General features: G+C 42.8%; 1 protein-coding gene across 2 annotated transcripts in view; it reads right to left on the bottom strand.

The window, feature by feature from the left end:
• The window catches only part of TPD52 (tumor protein D52), a 119033-nt gene that overhangs the window by 60660 nt on the left and 43844 nt on the right, over positions 1-14529 (bottom strand). Inside the window, exons 4-6 of one of the 2 annotated variants that reach the window (XM_069957436.1) lie at positions 11035-11136; positions 5170-5218; positions 3400-4101 (exon numbers count right to left, since the gene is read on the bottom strand). In XM_069957436.1, the coding sequence (XP_069813537.1) occupies positions 3988-4101; positions 5170-5218; positions 11035-11136 (265 nt within the window). In that variant the 3' untranslated portion in view covers positions 3400-3987. Of the gene's footprint in view, positions 1-3399; positions 4102-5169; positions 5219-11034; positions 11137-14529 lie in introns of those variants that run through there. The other variant, XM_069957437.1, reaches the window with a different exon arrangement.

Raw genomic sequence — 14529 nt, 5'->3', positions numbered from 1 at the left:
TTGGTGCAGACAAGCAGGTGGAGATAAGGTGATACTATGTTTAGGTGGATGGTAGATGTCACAAGTAACCTCCACGTGAATGTCAAGACCCAAGGTTTCCCAGGAGAACAGTATACATACTAAGTGGGATTATTCTGGAAAAATTCAATCTCGATCCAATTGAGTCAAGTGTCGGTGTACAAACGTGTTGGACAGAATTTAAAGGGGTTATCCAGCGCTACAAAAACATGGCCACTTTTCCCCCTACTGTTGTCTCCAGTTCAGGTGTGGTTTGCAATTAAGCTCTATTTACTTCAATGGAACCGAGTTCCAACCCCACCCAATCTGGAGACAAGAGAGGGGGGAAAGTGACCATGTTTTTGTAGCACTGGACAACCCCTTCAGAAAATTATGAATACAGCCATGTTTTTTTTAGACTCCCTAGGGCTACATCCAACTTCTTCAGCCACCAGTAGTCGAATGCAAAACAATCAGACTCTAGCATCCTCAAGTTGCATTCATCTCTAAGTCATGAATTACAGCTGAGATTCTGTTAAAAATGCCATTCACTTTAGTGGAACTGAGCTGCCATACCAAAAATAAACTCAGAACAAGAGTGGCGCTGTTTCTGGGAGGAGGAGGGAGGGGTAGCCATTTTTTTTTTCTGATCCTGAATAACACCTTTAACCCCTTAGCGACCCATGACGTATCTGAAACGTCATGGTGCCGCGGGGGGTGTTCAGAGCGGGGTCCCGCCGGGACCCCGCTCTGAACGGCGCTGATCCCGGCTGACACGTGCAGCCGGGCAGTGCCTCTGTTAGCCGGCGCGGGTCCCGTTGCCGCGCCGGCTAACTAAGCACTTCAATGCAGCTGTCAAACCTTTGTTTTATGCACACTATCCCTGGTGTCTAGTGGGTCGGATCTCCCCCCCGCGATGCGATCGCGGGGGGGAGATCCGTTCTTCTGCCCGTGCCGGGCCTCAGCGTCGGAATGACGCTGATCCCGGCTCGGCAATAGATAGATAGATCTATGACCGATCTGATGGATCTTTGCTGTGTATATACACAGCATTGATCTCTATGAGAGATCAGTGCTGTCTATATACAAGCCCCCCAGGGGGGCTTCTAGTCCATGTAAAAAAAAAAGTAAAAAAGTGTTTTTATTAATAAAAAATCCCCGCCCCTAATAAAAGTCCAAATCACCCCCCTTTTCCCATTTTATAAATATAAATTAATAAATTAACAAATAAATAAACAAATTTAGTATCGCCGCACACGTAATCGCCCGAACTATTAACCCTTTGAGGACCAGGCCCAAAATGACCCAGTGGACCGCGCAAATTTTGATCTTAGTGCTTTCGTTTTTCCCTCCTCCCCTTCTAAGAGCTCTAGCACTCTCAGTTTTCTATCTACAAGCCATGTAAGTGCTTGTTTTTTACAGGAATAGTTGTACTTTGTAATGGCGTCATTCATTTTACCATAACATGTATGATGGAATTCCAAATATATTATTTATGAAGATATAAATAGGTGAAATCGTAAGAAAGAATGCAATATGGTATCTTTTGGGGGGTTCCTGTGTCTACGTAATGCACTATATGGTAACAGCGACATGACACTATTATTCTATAGGTCAGCCCGAACACAACCATATGCAGGTTACACAGATTCTCTAATGTTATATATATTTTTTTATGAAATCCTTTTTTTTGGCAATTAAATATTAATAAAATGGGCCTATTGTGACGCTTATAACGGTTTTATTTTTTCACCTATGGGGCTGTATGGGGTGTCATTTTTTCCGCCATGATCTCTAGTTTTTATTAATACCATATTTGTGAAGATCGGACGTTTTGATCACTTTTTATTGATTTTTTAAAATATATAATGTAACATAAAATCGGTAATCTGCGCACTTTTTCCCCTCTTTTCGTGTACGCCGTTTACCGGTCGCAATGACGCTTGTTATATTTTAATAGATCGGACAATTACGCACGCTATGGTATATTATATGTTTATCTATTTATTCATTTTTATATGTTTTATTTATATAATGGGAAAGGGGGGTGATTTAGACTTTTATTGGGGGAGGGGTTTTAAGGTAGTGTAATAGTGTTTTGAACTTTTTTTTTTTTTTACACTTTTGAAGTCCCTTTGGGGGACTTGTACATACACTACTTTGATTTATACACTGATGAATGCTATGCCATAGGCATAGCATTGATCAGTGTTGTCGGCGCTCTGCTCATTGAGCCTGCCTGTGCAGGCTCAGTGTAGCAGATCGCCGATCGGACCGCATGGAGGCAGGTAAGAGACCTCCAGCAGTCCGTTTCAACGATCGGGACCCCCGCAGTCACACTGCGGGGGTCCCGATCGGTAAGTGACAGGGGACTCCCCCTGTCACTTACACTTAAACGCTGCGGTCGCGCGGCGTTTAAGGGGTTAGTGACACGCGGCAGCGCAATCGCTGCAGCGTGTCATTACCGGTGAGGTCCCGGCTGCTCACTGCAGCCGGCCCCCACCTCCTATGAAGCGCGATCCGCTCCGGAGCGCGCTTCATAGCGGGAATAACACCCATGACGTAAGGTTACGTCATGGGTCGTCTGGGGACAGACTTCCATGACGTAACCCTACGTCCAGGGTCGTCTAGGGGTTAATCACATTCCTGATCTCGCACGGTAAACGGCGTCAGCGCAAAAAAATTCCAAAGTGCAAAATTGCGCATTTTTGGTCGCATCAAATCCAGAAAAAATGTAATAAAAAGTGATCAAAAAGTCGTATATGCGCAATCAAGGTACCGATAGAAAGATCACATCATGGCGCAAAAAATGACACCTCACACAGCCCCATAGACCAAAGGATAAAAGCGCTATAAGCCTGGGAATGGAGCGGTTTTAAGGTACATGTATTTGTTAACAATGGTTTGATCTTTTTAAAAGCAATCAGATACAATAAAAGTTATACATGTTATAGATCGTTGTAATCGTAACGACTTGAGGAACATGCATAACAAGTCAGTTTTACCATAGGGCGAACGGCGTAAATGCAAATCTCCCCGAAATCAAAACAAATTCGTTTTTGTTTTCAAGTTGACAGCGCAAATGATTTTTTTCCGGTTTCGCAGCATATTTTATGGAACATAAAATGGAAAAAGCAAAAGCGCAAAAACGAAAATTGGCTTTGACCTTAAGGGGTTAAAGGGGTTATCCAGCGCTACAAAAACATGGCCACTTTTGCCCCACTCTTGTCTCCAGGTTGGGTGGGGTTTGAAACTCAGTTCCATTGAAGTAAATGGAGCTTAATTGCAAACCGCACCTGACCTGGAGACAACAGTAGGGGGAAAAGTGGCCATGTTTTTGTAGCGCTGGATAACCCCTTTAATCCCCATCTACAAGTGAAAGAAGCAGGACCAGACCTTCAGTAACATGGAAAACGTTTAATCAAAACCCTGTATACATCTTCCTTCCATACAGCAGTAGTAGAAATGCATAATGTGAATGCAGGGCATAGGACTGTGTGAGACATAACATACAGCTCCCTATACATCAGTCAGCAGGCTGAAGCCATACAGAATAGATGCCGTTCTTCTCGCTCACATTTATTTCAGGTTTTGTTAGTGTCTACATAGTAAATTAAGGATCCAGTGTGTAACAAGTATTTTGGCAGTAGTAAAGGAGTAATGGAACATTTTGCATAAAAATCCCTTTCTTTTTCCCGCCCGCCAGACATTTCTGGATAAGGTATCTACCACAAACAGATGCACATAGGTCACTATTGTACGAGTAGCTGTCACTTGCGCTGGTTTCGGTGATGTCGCTGGTTTTAGCTTCCTGCTATATTCATCTACAGTACGACACAAGTGATAGATACACAACAAATGGAAGACAAGAAGCGGGGGGCACTGGAAACACACAACATGGTTTTTTTGGAGAACACAAGAGGGCGCTTTGGATGTGCTTTTATCCTGCAGCAGCTCTCAGATTTGGCTGATGTGGCGGCTGCGGCGATCTCATTGGGTTTCCAGATCCTTTTCTGTCAGGTCTTCTGTGGCACTGGCATTGGCGGCAGAGTTCAACACCTCTCCAAAATCTCCGGAAGGTTGTTTGGTGCCACCAACTTTGGACTGCAACAAAGACGAAGATTTGTGCTGTGATACAAGGGTTATTAATGGGAAGTAGTTTAGAGGTAACTTTTTTTCTTTTTTTTTTTTCAGATTTATTTTGGTTCTACCCCTGAGTAAAGAGTTTGGGTTCACGCTGTGTTTTTGCACTTTTTTTTTTTTTTTTAACAGTTTTATGAAAAAAAAAAATCATGTATTCGTTTTCCCATTGACTTCATTATAAAAATTAAAAAAAAAAAAAACTGGTCAAAACTCATCCATACACAAAATGTGGTCGACCAAAAAAAGCTGATGAGTTTCAATCCTGTTTTTATAATTGAAGTTAATAGAAAAAAATGCAATGTGAACCCAGCCTTATCTGGGCAGTAAGTCACTGCAGAGTCATTATGTTGATGTTCTTTAAAGAGTCACTGTCTTAAAAAAAATTAAAAAAAAAGAAGTCTGACGTGTTATTAGGTATGTCAAAAGATATTGCTGACACCCTCTCTAATCAGGAGATATAACCGGAAAGACTGCAGCAGCCGGCACATTCACTCTCCAGCCGTATCTCCAATACTGCTCTCTCCGTCAATGGAATCTATGAGACAACTGGGTATTACCAGCTGGGGGCGTGTTTCTGCATAATCTGACACTATCCAATCAAAGCAGATTAGCCCCTGGCTGGTAACACCCAGATGGCCTCTAACTAAAATTTCTGGTAAGGTTTCTAAAATTTCTAAAATACTTTGGTCTTCTTTAAAGCTACATGCAAGTCTTATAATAGTATGCAAGATTTTTCTTTTAAATTGAGTATAGAATGGAGGCATTGTGTCTGAACAGACCATCTCGTTTTTTGACATGCTGTCTCCATTCTATACTATGGCTGTACAGATGTGGATTCCAGCCACCAGTGGCCTACCGATCATTTATTGACCATGTATCTTTGCTACTGTAACATACACCCTTAATTTACCAGATTTTTTTAAAATAGAATCGAGGATGAAGAATAGCCCTATATAACATAAGAAGACAACCCATTGGATGCTATTTTTGTGTGTGTTACATAAAAGAGACACAAACAGTATTACAGACCTTCAGATTTTCCACTTTTTCTTCAAATGACTTGAAAGTGGGTGAATTCCTAGGATTTAAAAAAAATATATGTTATATATAATTCAGTGTAAATCCTGCAGTATTGCCAGTGCAGACATATAAAAAAAAATAATGGCTTCATGAAGATGGCGTGTATTTCCTGACGTGTATATAAGATTACTAAAACCAACCAACTAAATTTATAGCTGGTACAATAGGCCTCCAATTTTTCAAGGGGGGGGGTATGCGTACCATACCACTTTGGAGGCAGGCAGGCCCCAGTCCAGCAGATTTGCTATAGTTTACACCAGTAACTGGCGTGATCTACAGTGGAAAACTACACTCCAAACTCAAAACTAGCCTAGATTTCTAGGTTCGGGGATAAAAAGTAGCTAAAGTGCCGGATTCATTAAGATGCATGTGCCTCCTTATGAATCTGCTAACTGTAGCCAGCTGTTCCTTATGCCCGATATGTAAAACACCTAAGAATTCCCCCCTTAAAGGGATAGTGCGCCGCTAAACAATTATTCACAAAATAACACACATTACAAAATTAGACAACCCCCCTTCCCCATGTTTTCCCCCACCCATGCTAGACCCGGAAGTGTGGTGCATTATACTCACCGCATCTCGTTTCGACCCCCGTCCGCCTTCTTGGGACAATGACGTAGTTTTCGGGAGGCTGGTCGAACCGCTGCATCCGTCCCTCATGCCAGCCCCCCTCTGCCGCGTCATAACTGTGCTTAGCCGCGATTTGCTGAGCACAGTAATGCTCAGCCAATCGCGGCTGAGCTGATGATGATGCGGGCCTCCCAAAGACTACGACATTGTCCAAAGATGGCAGACGGGGGTCGACACGAGATGCGGTGAGTATAATGCACCACACTTTCGGGTCTAGCGTGGGGGGGGGGGAAACACGGGGAAGGGGGCCATTCACATACATAACATACATTACAAAGTTGTATAACTTTGTAATGTGTGCTATTTTGTGAATAATTGCTTAGCACCGCACTACCCCTTTAAATGTTATGCTTTTGCAGCCAATGATGAATCACAACCTCCCTGTCATCTAAGCTCTTAGTTTACTAGTAGTGTTGAGAGGAGTTGCCCAACTGTTTGGGCTCAGCAACGTCCTCCCAACCCTAACCCTGGGCATTTGACTCCCAGCATCTTAGAGAGTTAGATGCAATCCTAGGAAGTCCTGGAAATCATGGATACAGTCTATGGCATTTAACTTCTCCAGACACCGGGAGTCCAATCCCTAGCATTCAGGTTCAAAGAACAATGCTGAACCTAAACAGTTCGGCAACTCCACTCAACACTATTTACTAGTCTCTGATGATGCCATTACCAGAGCCAAAACTATAGGAAAAGCCACTAGACACAAAAACACTTCTTAAAAGAAAAGCCCCATGAAAGTTACAAAAAAAAAAAGCAAACAGGGGTGTGGAAACTCACTATTTACTTACCAGCCCTCGTGCCTCCGGGTCTCGCCTGGATCGCCTGCTCAGCCATTGGGTGACTGGCTGGGTAATTCATCAGCTGGGTACCTGGTGTTGCAGCTGGAGGAGACCAGGGGCACAAGGACAGGTAAGCATACCTTGTTTTGTTTGTTTTTTTATTTCATGGGACTTCTCCTTTAAGTTGCCTGAATGCAATTTTAAATTCCTTGCAAGTTTAGAATAAACCTGCTCCCCACAGCTAATAGGAGTATATGTTACCATGAAGATTGCCTTTTATGCGTTTCACTAATATATTCTTTAGGGTACACACACACCGTGTATGCAGTGTATTTTCTGCTGCAATACGCAGCAGATTAGATCTAAATAACTGAACACAGCATCAAATCTGCACCATCAAATCTGCTGCAGATCTGCTGCATATACGGTGTGTGTGTTTGTACCCCTATTCTGAATCAAAGGTTGAATGTGTCTGCCAATAATTGGGTTGGTCACTTTAGGGGCATCTCATTGGGCCTGTTTTTTTATACTAGCATATAACAAGACATGAAAGGCCCAGTACTACACTTGCCGGCAATTCTGACCCCTCCTGCATTGGAGGACCATTTGATTGGCATCCAATATACCGACAAGCACGCAGGCACATAAGACATGCACATTTATTACACCTTACTGCTCCATACGTTACCTCATAGCAGGCATACTAATGGAGTGTTGTATAGAACGTATACTAAGTGGCAGCATTAAAGAAGAAAAGACGGATAGTTAGAGACACTATAGCTACATACATCACAATAGCAAATGCAAAAGGTCACAAGACATTAGAGAATACAGGTATTATAGGATTTTAATTGGTCTTAATAAATGAGCAAAGGAGAAAACTGATTAAGTCCAATATAAAATGCACATAGAAATCATTAGAAGTTAATGAGTCCAGATAAGGTAATGATGATTAGTACTGTACATTAGATTGCAGATACATAAGCCGGACTAGGTGAGTACGTCATGTTAACAACTGTATGATTAGAGGGTGTTCCCACATGCCAACAAATGCATATGGATCAAACCACCCATGCATTGGCCAATGGCCACACAAGTCCCAGCAATATCAGTATCAGTATGGCCAGTATTCGTTGGCGTGTGTGTACACACCCTTTAGGTCATAGTCTTTACGCAGTGTTCAAGGCAGCACCATGGTTGTTTCACTACAGTACCAACACAGTGCCCTCCATACTCATGTGGTTGCAGCGGGTAATACAGCTCACCCGGTTCATTTGTATGGACTCATCTGCAGCAGTGCTTCAATGGGGATACTAGTGAAAATGTTTTTTAATCAACAACTGGTACCAGAAAGTTATAAAGATTAAAATTAAAAAGTAAATTGCTTCAATTTTAAAATCTCCAGCCTTCCAGTACTTTTCTGCTGCTGTATTCCCTACAGGAAGTGGTGTATTCTTTCCAGTCTGATATGGTACTCTCTGCTGCCACCTCTGTCAGGAGATGTTTTCTATGGAGATTTGCTACTGATCTGAATAGTTCCCATCACGGACAGAGGCGGCAGCAGAGAGCACAGTGTCAAACCTACTTCCTGTAGGGCATTCAGCAACTGATAAGTACTAGAAGACGTCATTTACAAATCTATATAACTTTCTGGTATCATCAGTTCACTTAAAAAAAAAAAAGAGGTACCCCTTAATGCTTCCTATGGTTAACAGCAAGATAACAAACCAAAAACATATTAAAAAGTTGCAAAACTTTTCATTATACAATGAATCGCAGCGTCTATATTCTATATACTTGCCCTCCTATTCCTACTTGAATAATTTACCTATAATAGTAATGGACAATATAAATGACTCATCTACTATGACCTTGTATATAGTGTATGCTATAAAACTGATATACATTAGGCAAAACCATATAAAAAACATATACATATACTGAAGACTGCTCGGTACTTATTATCAGACTGCACTGGTCATAACAGAGTGGAAAAATTCCGTTTTGTTTTCCGCCACAATTGAACCTGGTAAATCCTTCCACTATCTCCAATTACATTTGATTGATATCTGGATTTTCCAGTTCACTTTGTCCTGACCTGGTGCCGGAATCTGAAACAGAACTTTCCTAATTCTACAAGCTCAAATGCATCCTACAAGATTACAATCTCCACACGTATTTCAGCGAGAATATTAGACGGCCGCAGCCAATGGATTCTTGGCAGGAGGTTCAGCTGTCAAACATCAAGCACATCTGTTCAGTGTAAGATGTCCTAACAATAAGGTATCTGGCACAGGATAAGACAATGATCCATCCACACAGGCACGGCCGCAGGCAACGATAAGAAACGCAAACTGTACAATAGGTGAAGAGGGGTTATACCGCTCATCTATCCACACCATCATTTATATGGAGCCAGATAATAACCATTAACATTAAAGTAAAAAGAACCCAGAGGTATCTCCGAAAAAGGGGTTCCCGACCCTTGTTCCAGGCAGGGGCTCAACAGAGAGATGGCCGGGATCATAAAATCAGCCAAGCTCATTGGGTTCTGCTGTTTTTGTAACTCTCATAGAAATATATAGGATTTACAGAAAGAGCGTAGACGGCGGACATCTTTCCAGACCTGCTATTGCAGAGATAGGTGAAAGTTCTAGAGGTGTAACCTGCACCTATCAGACATTTTATGTCATATCCACAAGATACCCCATACATTTCTGAGATGGGATTACATCTTTAAGATACCCCATACACAATAAGTGGCCACAGTTGTGACCTCACAGTTCACTTACATAAGCAGTGATACAACACAGTGATCAATCTAGTATCAGGCTGGCTTCACACTGCCTAAAATTTTTTGGGGAAAAAACAAAGCATGGCTTCTTTTTTTTTTCAAAAACGTTAGCGACCAGATGTTAGGGGTCAATGGAAGTTTATGATCTACCTTAAGCGATGAGAGGGAGCAGGTCAGCGCTCGCTTGCTCCTCGTTCCCCGCTCGCTGCTGGGGCTATCACACACATCGGCAGCGAGCGGGTAAGAGCCAGGCTGCCCAGGTGATCGCTAGGTCATCCGGGCAGCCCATAGGTGACAGCGGCGGTCTGCTACCACCACTCCTATTGCATGGAGCGTCGGCAGCAGTTCGTTAACAATCTGGTCGTTAGCGTTTCAGCCTATTGAATTGTGCATGTTGGCTCATCGTTGTCTTGTATTACACAAAACTATCGTCCGTAATGGTCGGTATCGGCCGAATACGGACGATAATCAATTTGTGTAATAAGGCCTTTACACACATTGCACAAAAAAAAAAAAAAAAAAAAATGTTCAGAACACAAAAATGCCTAAACCACAAAAAAGATCATTCACACATAAAGTCAAAAACACCAGAAAACATGGGAGAGAAAAACGCAAATGCAGTTTTTCTGTTTTTTTTTTATTGTTTTTTTTTTGGAGGCCTGAAAAACGCCTCACAAAAAGGATGTGTGAGGGCATCCTTAACGGGAATCTGTCACTATGTTTTCTCTCACAAACTGCTGCTATAGCTGGACGCCAATTCTGATTACGTCATTTGTTTTATTCCCCGCAGTCATCCTGCAAAGTATCTAATAGTCCCTATACTTAGATCACAAGCAGCTTAGAAGTCCTCAGTATGCATTAACACACAGCATATTAACCCTATGAGGGTCACAGTGGGGGAACACCAGCCACATATAACCCTATCAAGCCCTAATGACTGTATGTACGAGTAAAACATAGTTTTAGACATTACACCGATTTTACACCATATGTGAAACCCAGCCTTCCCAATTTTATTTAAGTAAAAATAATTTTACTATATATTTTCTGAATATATTTTTTTTAGGCATCACATCTGATACCCTGAATGCTGTAGGGGCTGTAATAAATGTCCTAAAACAAGCTGTACACATCTAATTAGTTAGAGATCAGGACATAAAGCTCATGTCTACAGGGCATGGGTGTGCCGGGACGGGCATGAGGATGGAGGCAGCTGCCAGGTTACACGTTCTGAGTGCTTCATGACCTACATAGCGTCTGTATCTGCAATATATCCAACCATGATGGTGTTCTCAAACAGGTATGATATACAGGCACATGGACTGGAATTGTCCTGTCGGGGACATGGGAGATCACACAGCCAAAACCTAATTTATGCTTTTTTTATGTTATACTTATAATTTCTAAACAGTTAAAACTAATAAAGTCACAGTAACAGAAGGATTTACTATGCTATTAGTTCAGGTTATGAGACGATCATGAGTCCGTATGAAGCCTTCCTGGCTTGACCTCAATTCCGAAGCTTCAAAAACACAGAATGATAAAACATCTAATGATGATATAGAGTACTTATACATACTAAAGAGACATCATGGTAGCTACATGACTTACTTTACATCTTCCAACTTTCTGGTGATGACTGATCCAACTGTGGAGATGGCTGCTGAGGCCTTCTGCCCGGCCTGGGACAGGGTTTCTGAAGTCTTCTTGTACCTAAAAAGAGAAATAATCAAGATAAACTGAATTGTTCACATAGACTAATAAGGATTTGGAAAATATACAGTCCTAGGTTTCCTCCCTTTTTCAAAGAAACTTTTTTCTCTCTTTTGTTCATGTGACTGCCGATACAGTATTTTATTTTTTTCAATCTTTCCATTAGTAGAGCTGTAGGAAGGCTTATGTTTACTAGAAAAAATATACTTTCCATTTTACCATGTATTGTATTGAGACCAAAATGTGGGCGAAATCTAAAACCAAACCACCTCAAAATGTCAGCATTTACGTTCACTTTCACATGCCACAGACTTAACTGGGCTAATTCTCATCCTACACAGTGTGGCTTCCACCAAGAAACCACACTGAAGTAGCATCGTGCAATGTTTCCATATTGCTTTACGGGCATAATATAGCAGGAAACTATACAGAATATGGCTATATTTAATAGGTACCAAATCATTTACCAGACCAAGCAGACTATTTTCGGTTGTGCATACTCCCGGAAGCCCCAACTCCGCATTCAGTAAGTGATGCACTTTGGACCAGAAGTTTTGAATGACTGGACAAAGCCAAATCATATGGATCCATGTACCCTTCCCCCCACCACACCTAGAGCAAGTGTCCACTGAAAGGCTGCCTATCCGCACTAATTTAACTGGGGTAAGGTACACTCTGTGAAGCCACTTAAAGGGGTTATCCAGCGCTACAAAAACATGGCCACTTTCTCCCTACTGTTGTCTCCAGTTTGGGTGGGGTTTTGAAACTCAATTCCATTGAACTAAATGGAGCTTAATTGCAAACCGCACCTGAACTGGAGACAACAGTAGGGGGAAAAGTGGCTATGTTTTTGTAGCGCTGGATAACCCCTTTAACCTGGATCAGTTGGTCTCTAGCACATATTACTGATTTTTTTCCAATAGTACATGTGTTTCCTCTGATTCTAGAAGAGGCAATATACAATGTTAGTTGGTTTATACCTTGCTGCCATATCCTGGGCACCCTTGCTTCGTTAGACACTCTGTTGCATAGGCCGCTGTATAATAGTGAGGTTGACCTGCATATTTTCCATTGATCTGAGGGTTGAAATGTACTACTGCTGTACCCTTTTGCTCAGTAGTATGGATGTTTTGTCTCTGTTGCTATTAGTTTATGCCTTTTACTGTTAAACCTTGAAGGGGTACTCCGGCGGGGGGGGCACTTTTTTGATGGGCCCGGGAAGGAAAAAGACGTCCACTCACCTCCCCAGTTCCAGCGGCGGGTCCCGCATCGTGGCGCTCCGGTCCCCGGTTCCCGGCCGCTTCCTGGTGTCTGATGCCGCCCGAGACGCTACGTCTCAGGTCCGCTCAGCCACTCAGTGAAGGAGGCGGGATCCGTGTCAAGTCCGCTCAGATCCCGCCTCCTCCCCGGTCCCATCAAAAAAGTGCCCCCCCCCCCACCGGATTACCCCTTTAAAAGCAATAAATAAAACCAGAATATTGTAGGCAGTGAAAGTGGAAATGCAGATTGCTACTGAAAACAACAGGACCCAATTTGAAGGTGGAATTTTTGTGGATTCAGTACAGAAAAAAAAATTAAAATCTGCAGTGTTTAAAGAGGAATTATCAGCAGGTTAGATGAATCTAACCTGCTGATAAGCTCCTTATAGTGCACGGACTGATGAGGATGAAGGTGTGTCTCTTACCCTCATCCTCTGTGCCATTCCTGTGTAGTTGTTAATGTAATCATGTCTCCTGTAATGCTGTTGGGAGCACTGGGGGTAGAGCTATTGCCCCCAGAGAACTGATCTGGCTCATTTCGGCCAGCATGCTCCACTGATAATCATTAGAAGGGGAAGGCCGCAATGCGGGGGCAGATTCATGTTCTAGGGGCAGGGCAGAGCTCCAACTGCACAGGAACAGTGCAGAGAATCGACTAGGGGATAGGGGACTATCAGCAGGTTAGATTTGTCTAACTTGCTGATAGATCCCCTTTAAGGGATATTCCCATCTGCACTTCTTATCCCCTATCCAAGCTGATCGCTGGAGGTTGGACCCCTAGTCATCATTTTGTTATAATAGGGGATAACAACCCTTCCTGGGGTTCCCAGAGACCTTAGACTAGAACATGACATAGGCCAGACATTGCACCATTACCTATGCCTAAAGTAAAATGTAAACTACAGGTGCCCATACACATTATACTAAAGTCAGGCTAATCCATCAACTTCAACCAACTCTCTAAGAGGGCCTCCCGACAGAAAATATTTTTGAAAAGTAGGCATAGGTTTGTTCAGCCATGCTGTATGTTCAGTGTCGGACTGGGATACCTGGGGCCCACCAGAGGAAATGATCCAAGAAGAATTGGTAAAAAGAGACATACTGACCCTGCCCTATCCTGGATTCATCTGGATCTGCGACAACTCCCTTGTGAATGACATGTTTTCAGTCGAACTATAACTCTCAGAGTACCCTACACTTATGAAGCTTTAATGAAGAGTATGTTGGGTGTTGTAGTTTCAGACAGAACAAACCTTTAATAATTGATTGTTGTGCAGAAGCTTCTGGTGGCCGCAATCTGTTACATCCATCAGCCCTGAAGGTCCAGCACTATATGTCTCTACAGTGGCAGCTCATATGTACTACAACTCCCAGCATATCCTGAGGGATGCAGACTATCAGTAAATGCTGGGAGTTGTAGTGCTTGCAGCTGTTGTACCTGGAGGATTCTTGGTGTATTGTACACTTAATGCTTTGTGGGAGATCAGAATACATAGTTATGTGGGGGCTCAGTGTAGGGAAGTGACCCCATAACAGGACTAATATATATATTATCACCATACTGTACCTCTCAACATACCATCACACTGTTACTGACCATATCATGTATCATCATACTACTACTCCTTCATCCTCCTGCTCCTCCATCATCATACTACCCCTCTCATCCTCCTGCTCCTCCATCATCATTACTACTACCTCCATCATCCTCCTGCACCTCTATCATCATGCTATTACCCCTCTCATCCTCCTGCTCCTCCATCATCATACTACTACCCCTCTCATCCTCCTGCTCCATCATCATACTACTACCCCTCTCATCCTCGTGCTCCTCCATCATCATACTACTACCTCCATCATCCTCCTGCTCCTCCATCATCATACTACTACCCCTCTCATCCTCCTGCTCCTCCATCATCATACTACTACCTCCTTCATCATCCTCCTGCTCCTCCATCATCATACTACTACCTTCTTTATCATCCTCCTGCTCCTCCATCATCATACTACCCCTCTCATCCTCCTGCTCCTCCATCATCATTACTACTACCTCCATCATCCTCCTGCTCCTCCATCATTATACTACTACCCCTCTCATCCTCCTCCATCATCATACTACTACCCCTCTCATCCT

The sequence above is a fragment of the Dendropsophus ebraccatus genome, chromosome 2 (assembly GCF_027789765.1).
Source record: "Dendropsophus ebraccatus isolate aDenEbr1 chromosome 2, aDenEbr1.pat, whole genome shotgun sequence".
Taxonomy (NCBI): Eukaryota; Metazoa; Chordata; class Amphibia; order Anura; family Hylidae; genus Dendropsophus; species Dendropsophus ebraccatus.
Note: the sequence above shows the minus strand (reverse complement) of the source record. Positions and strands in the feature narration are given on the sequence as shown.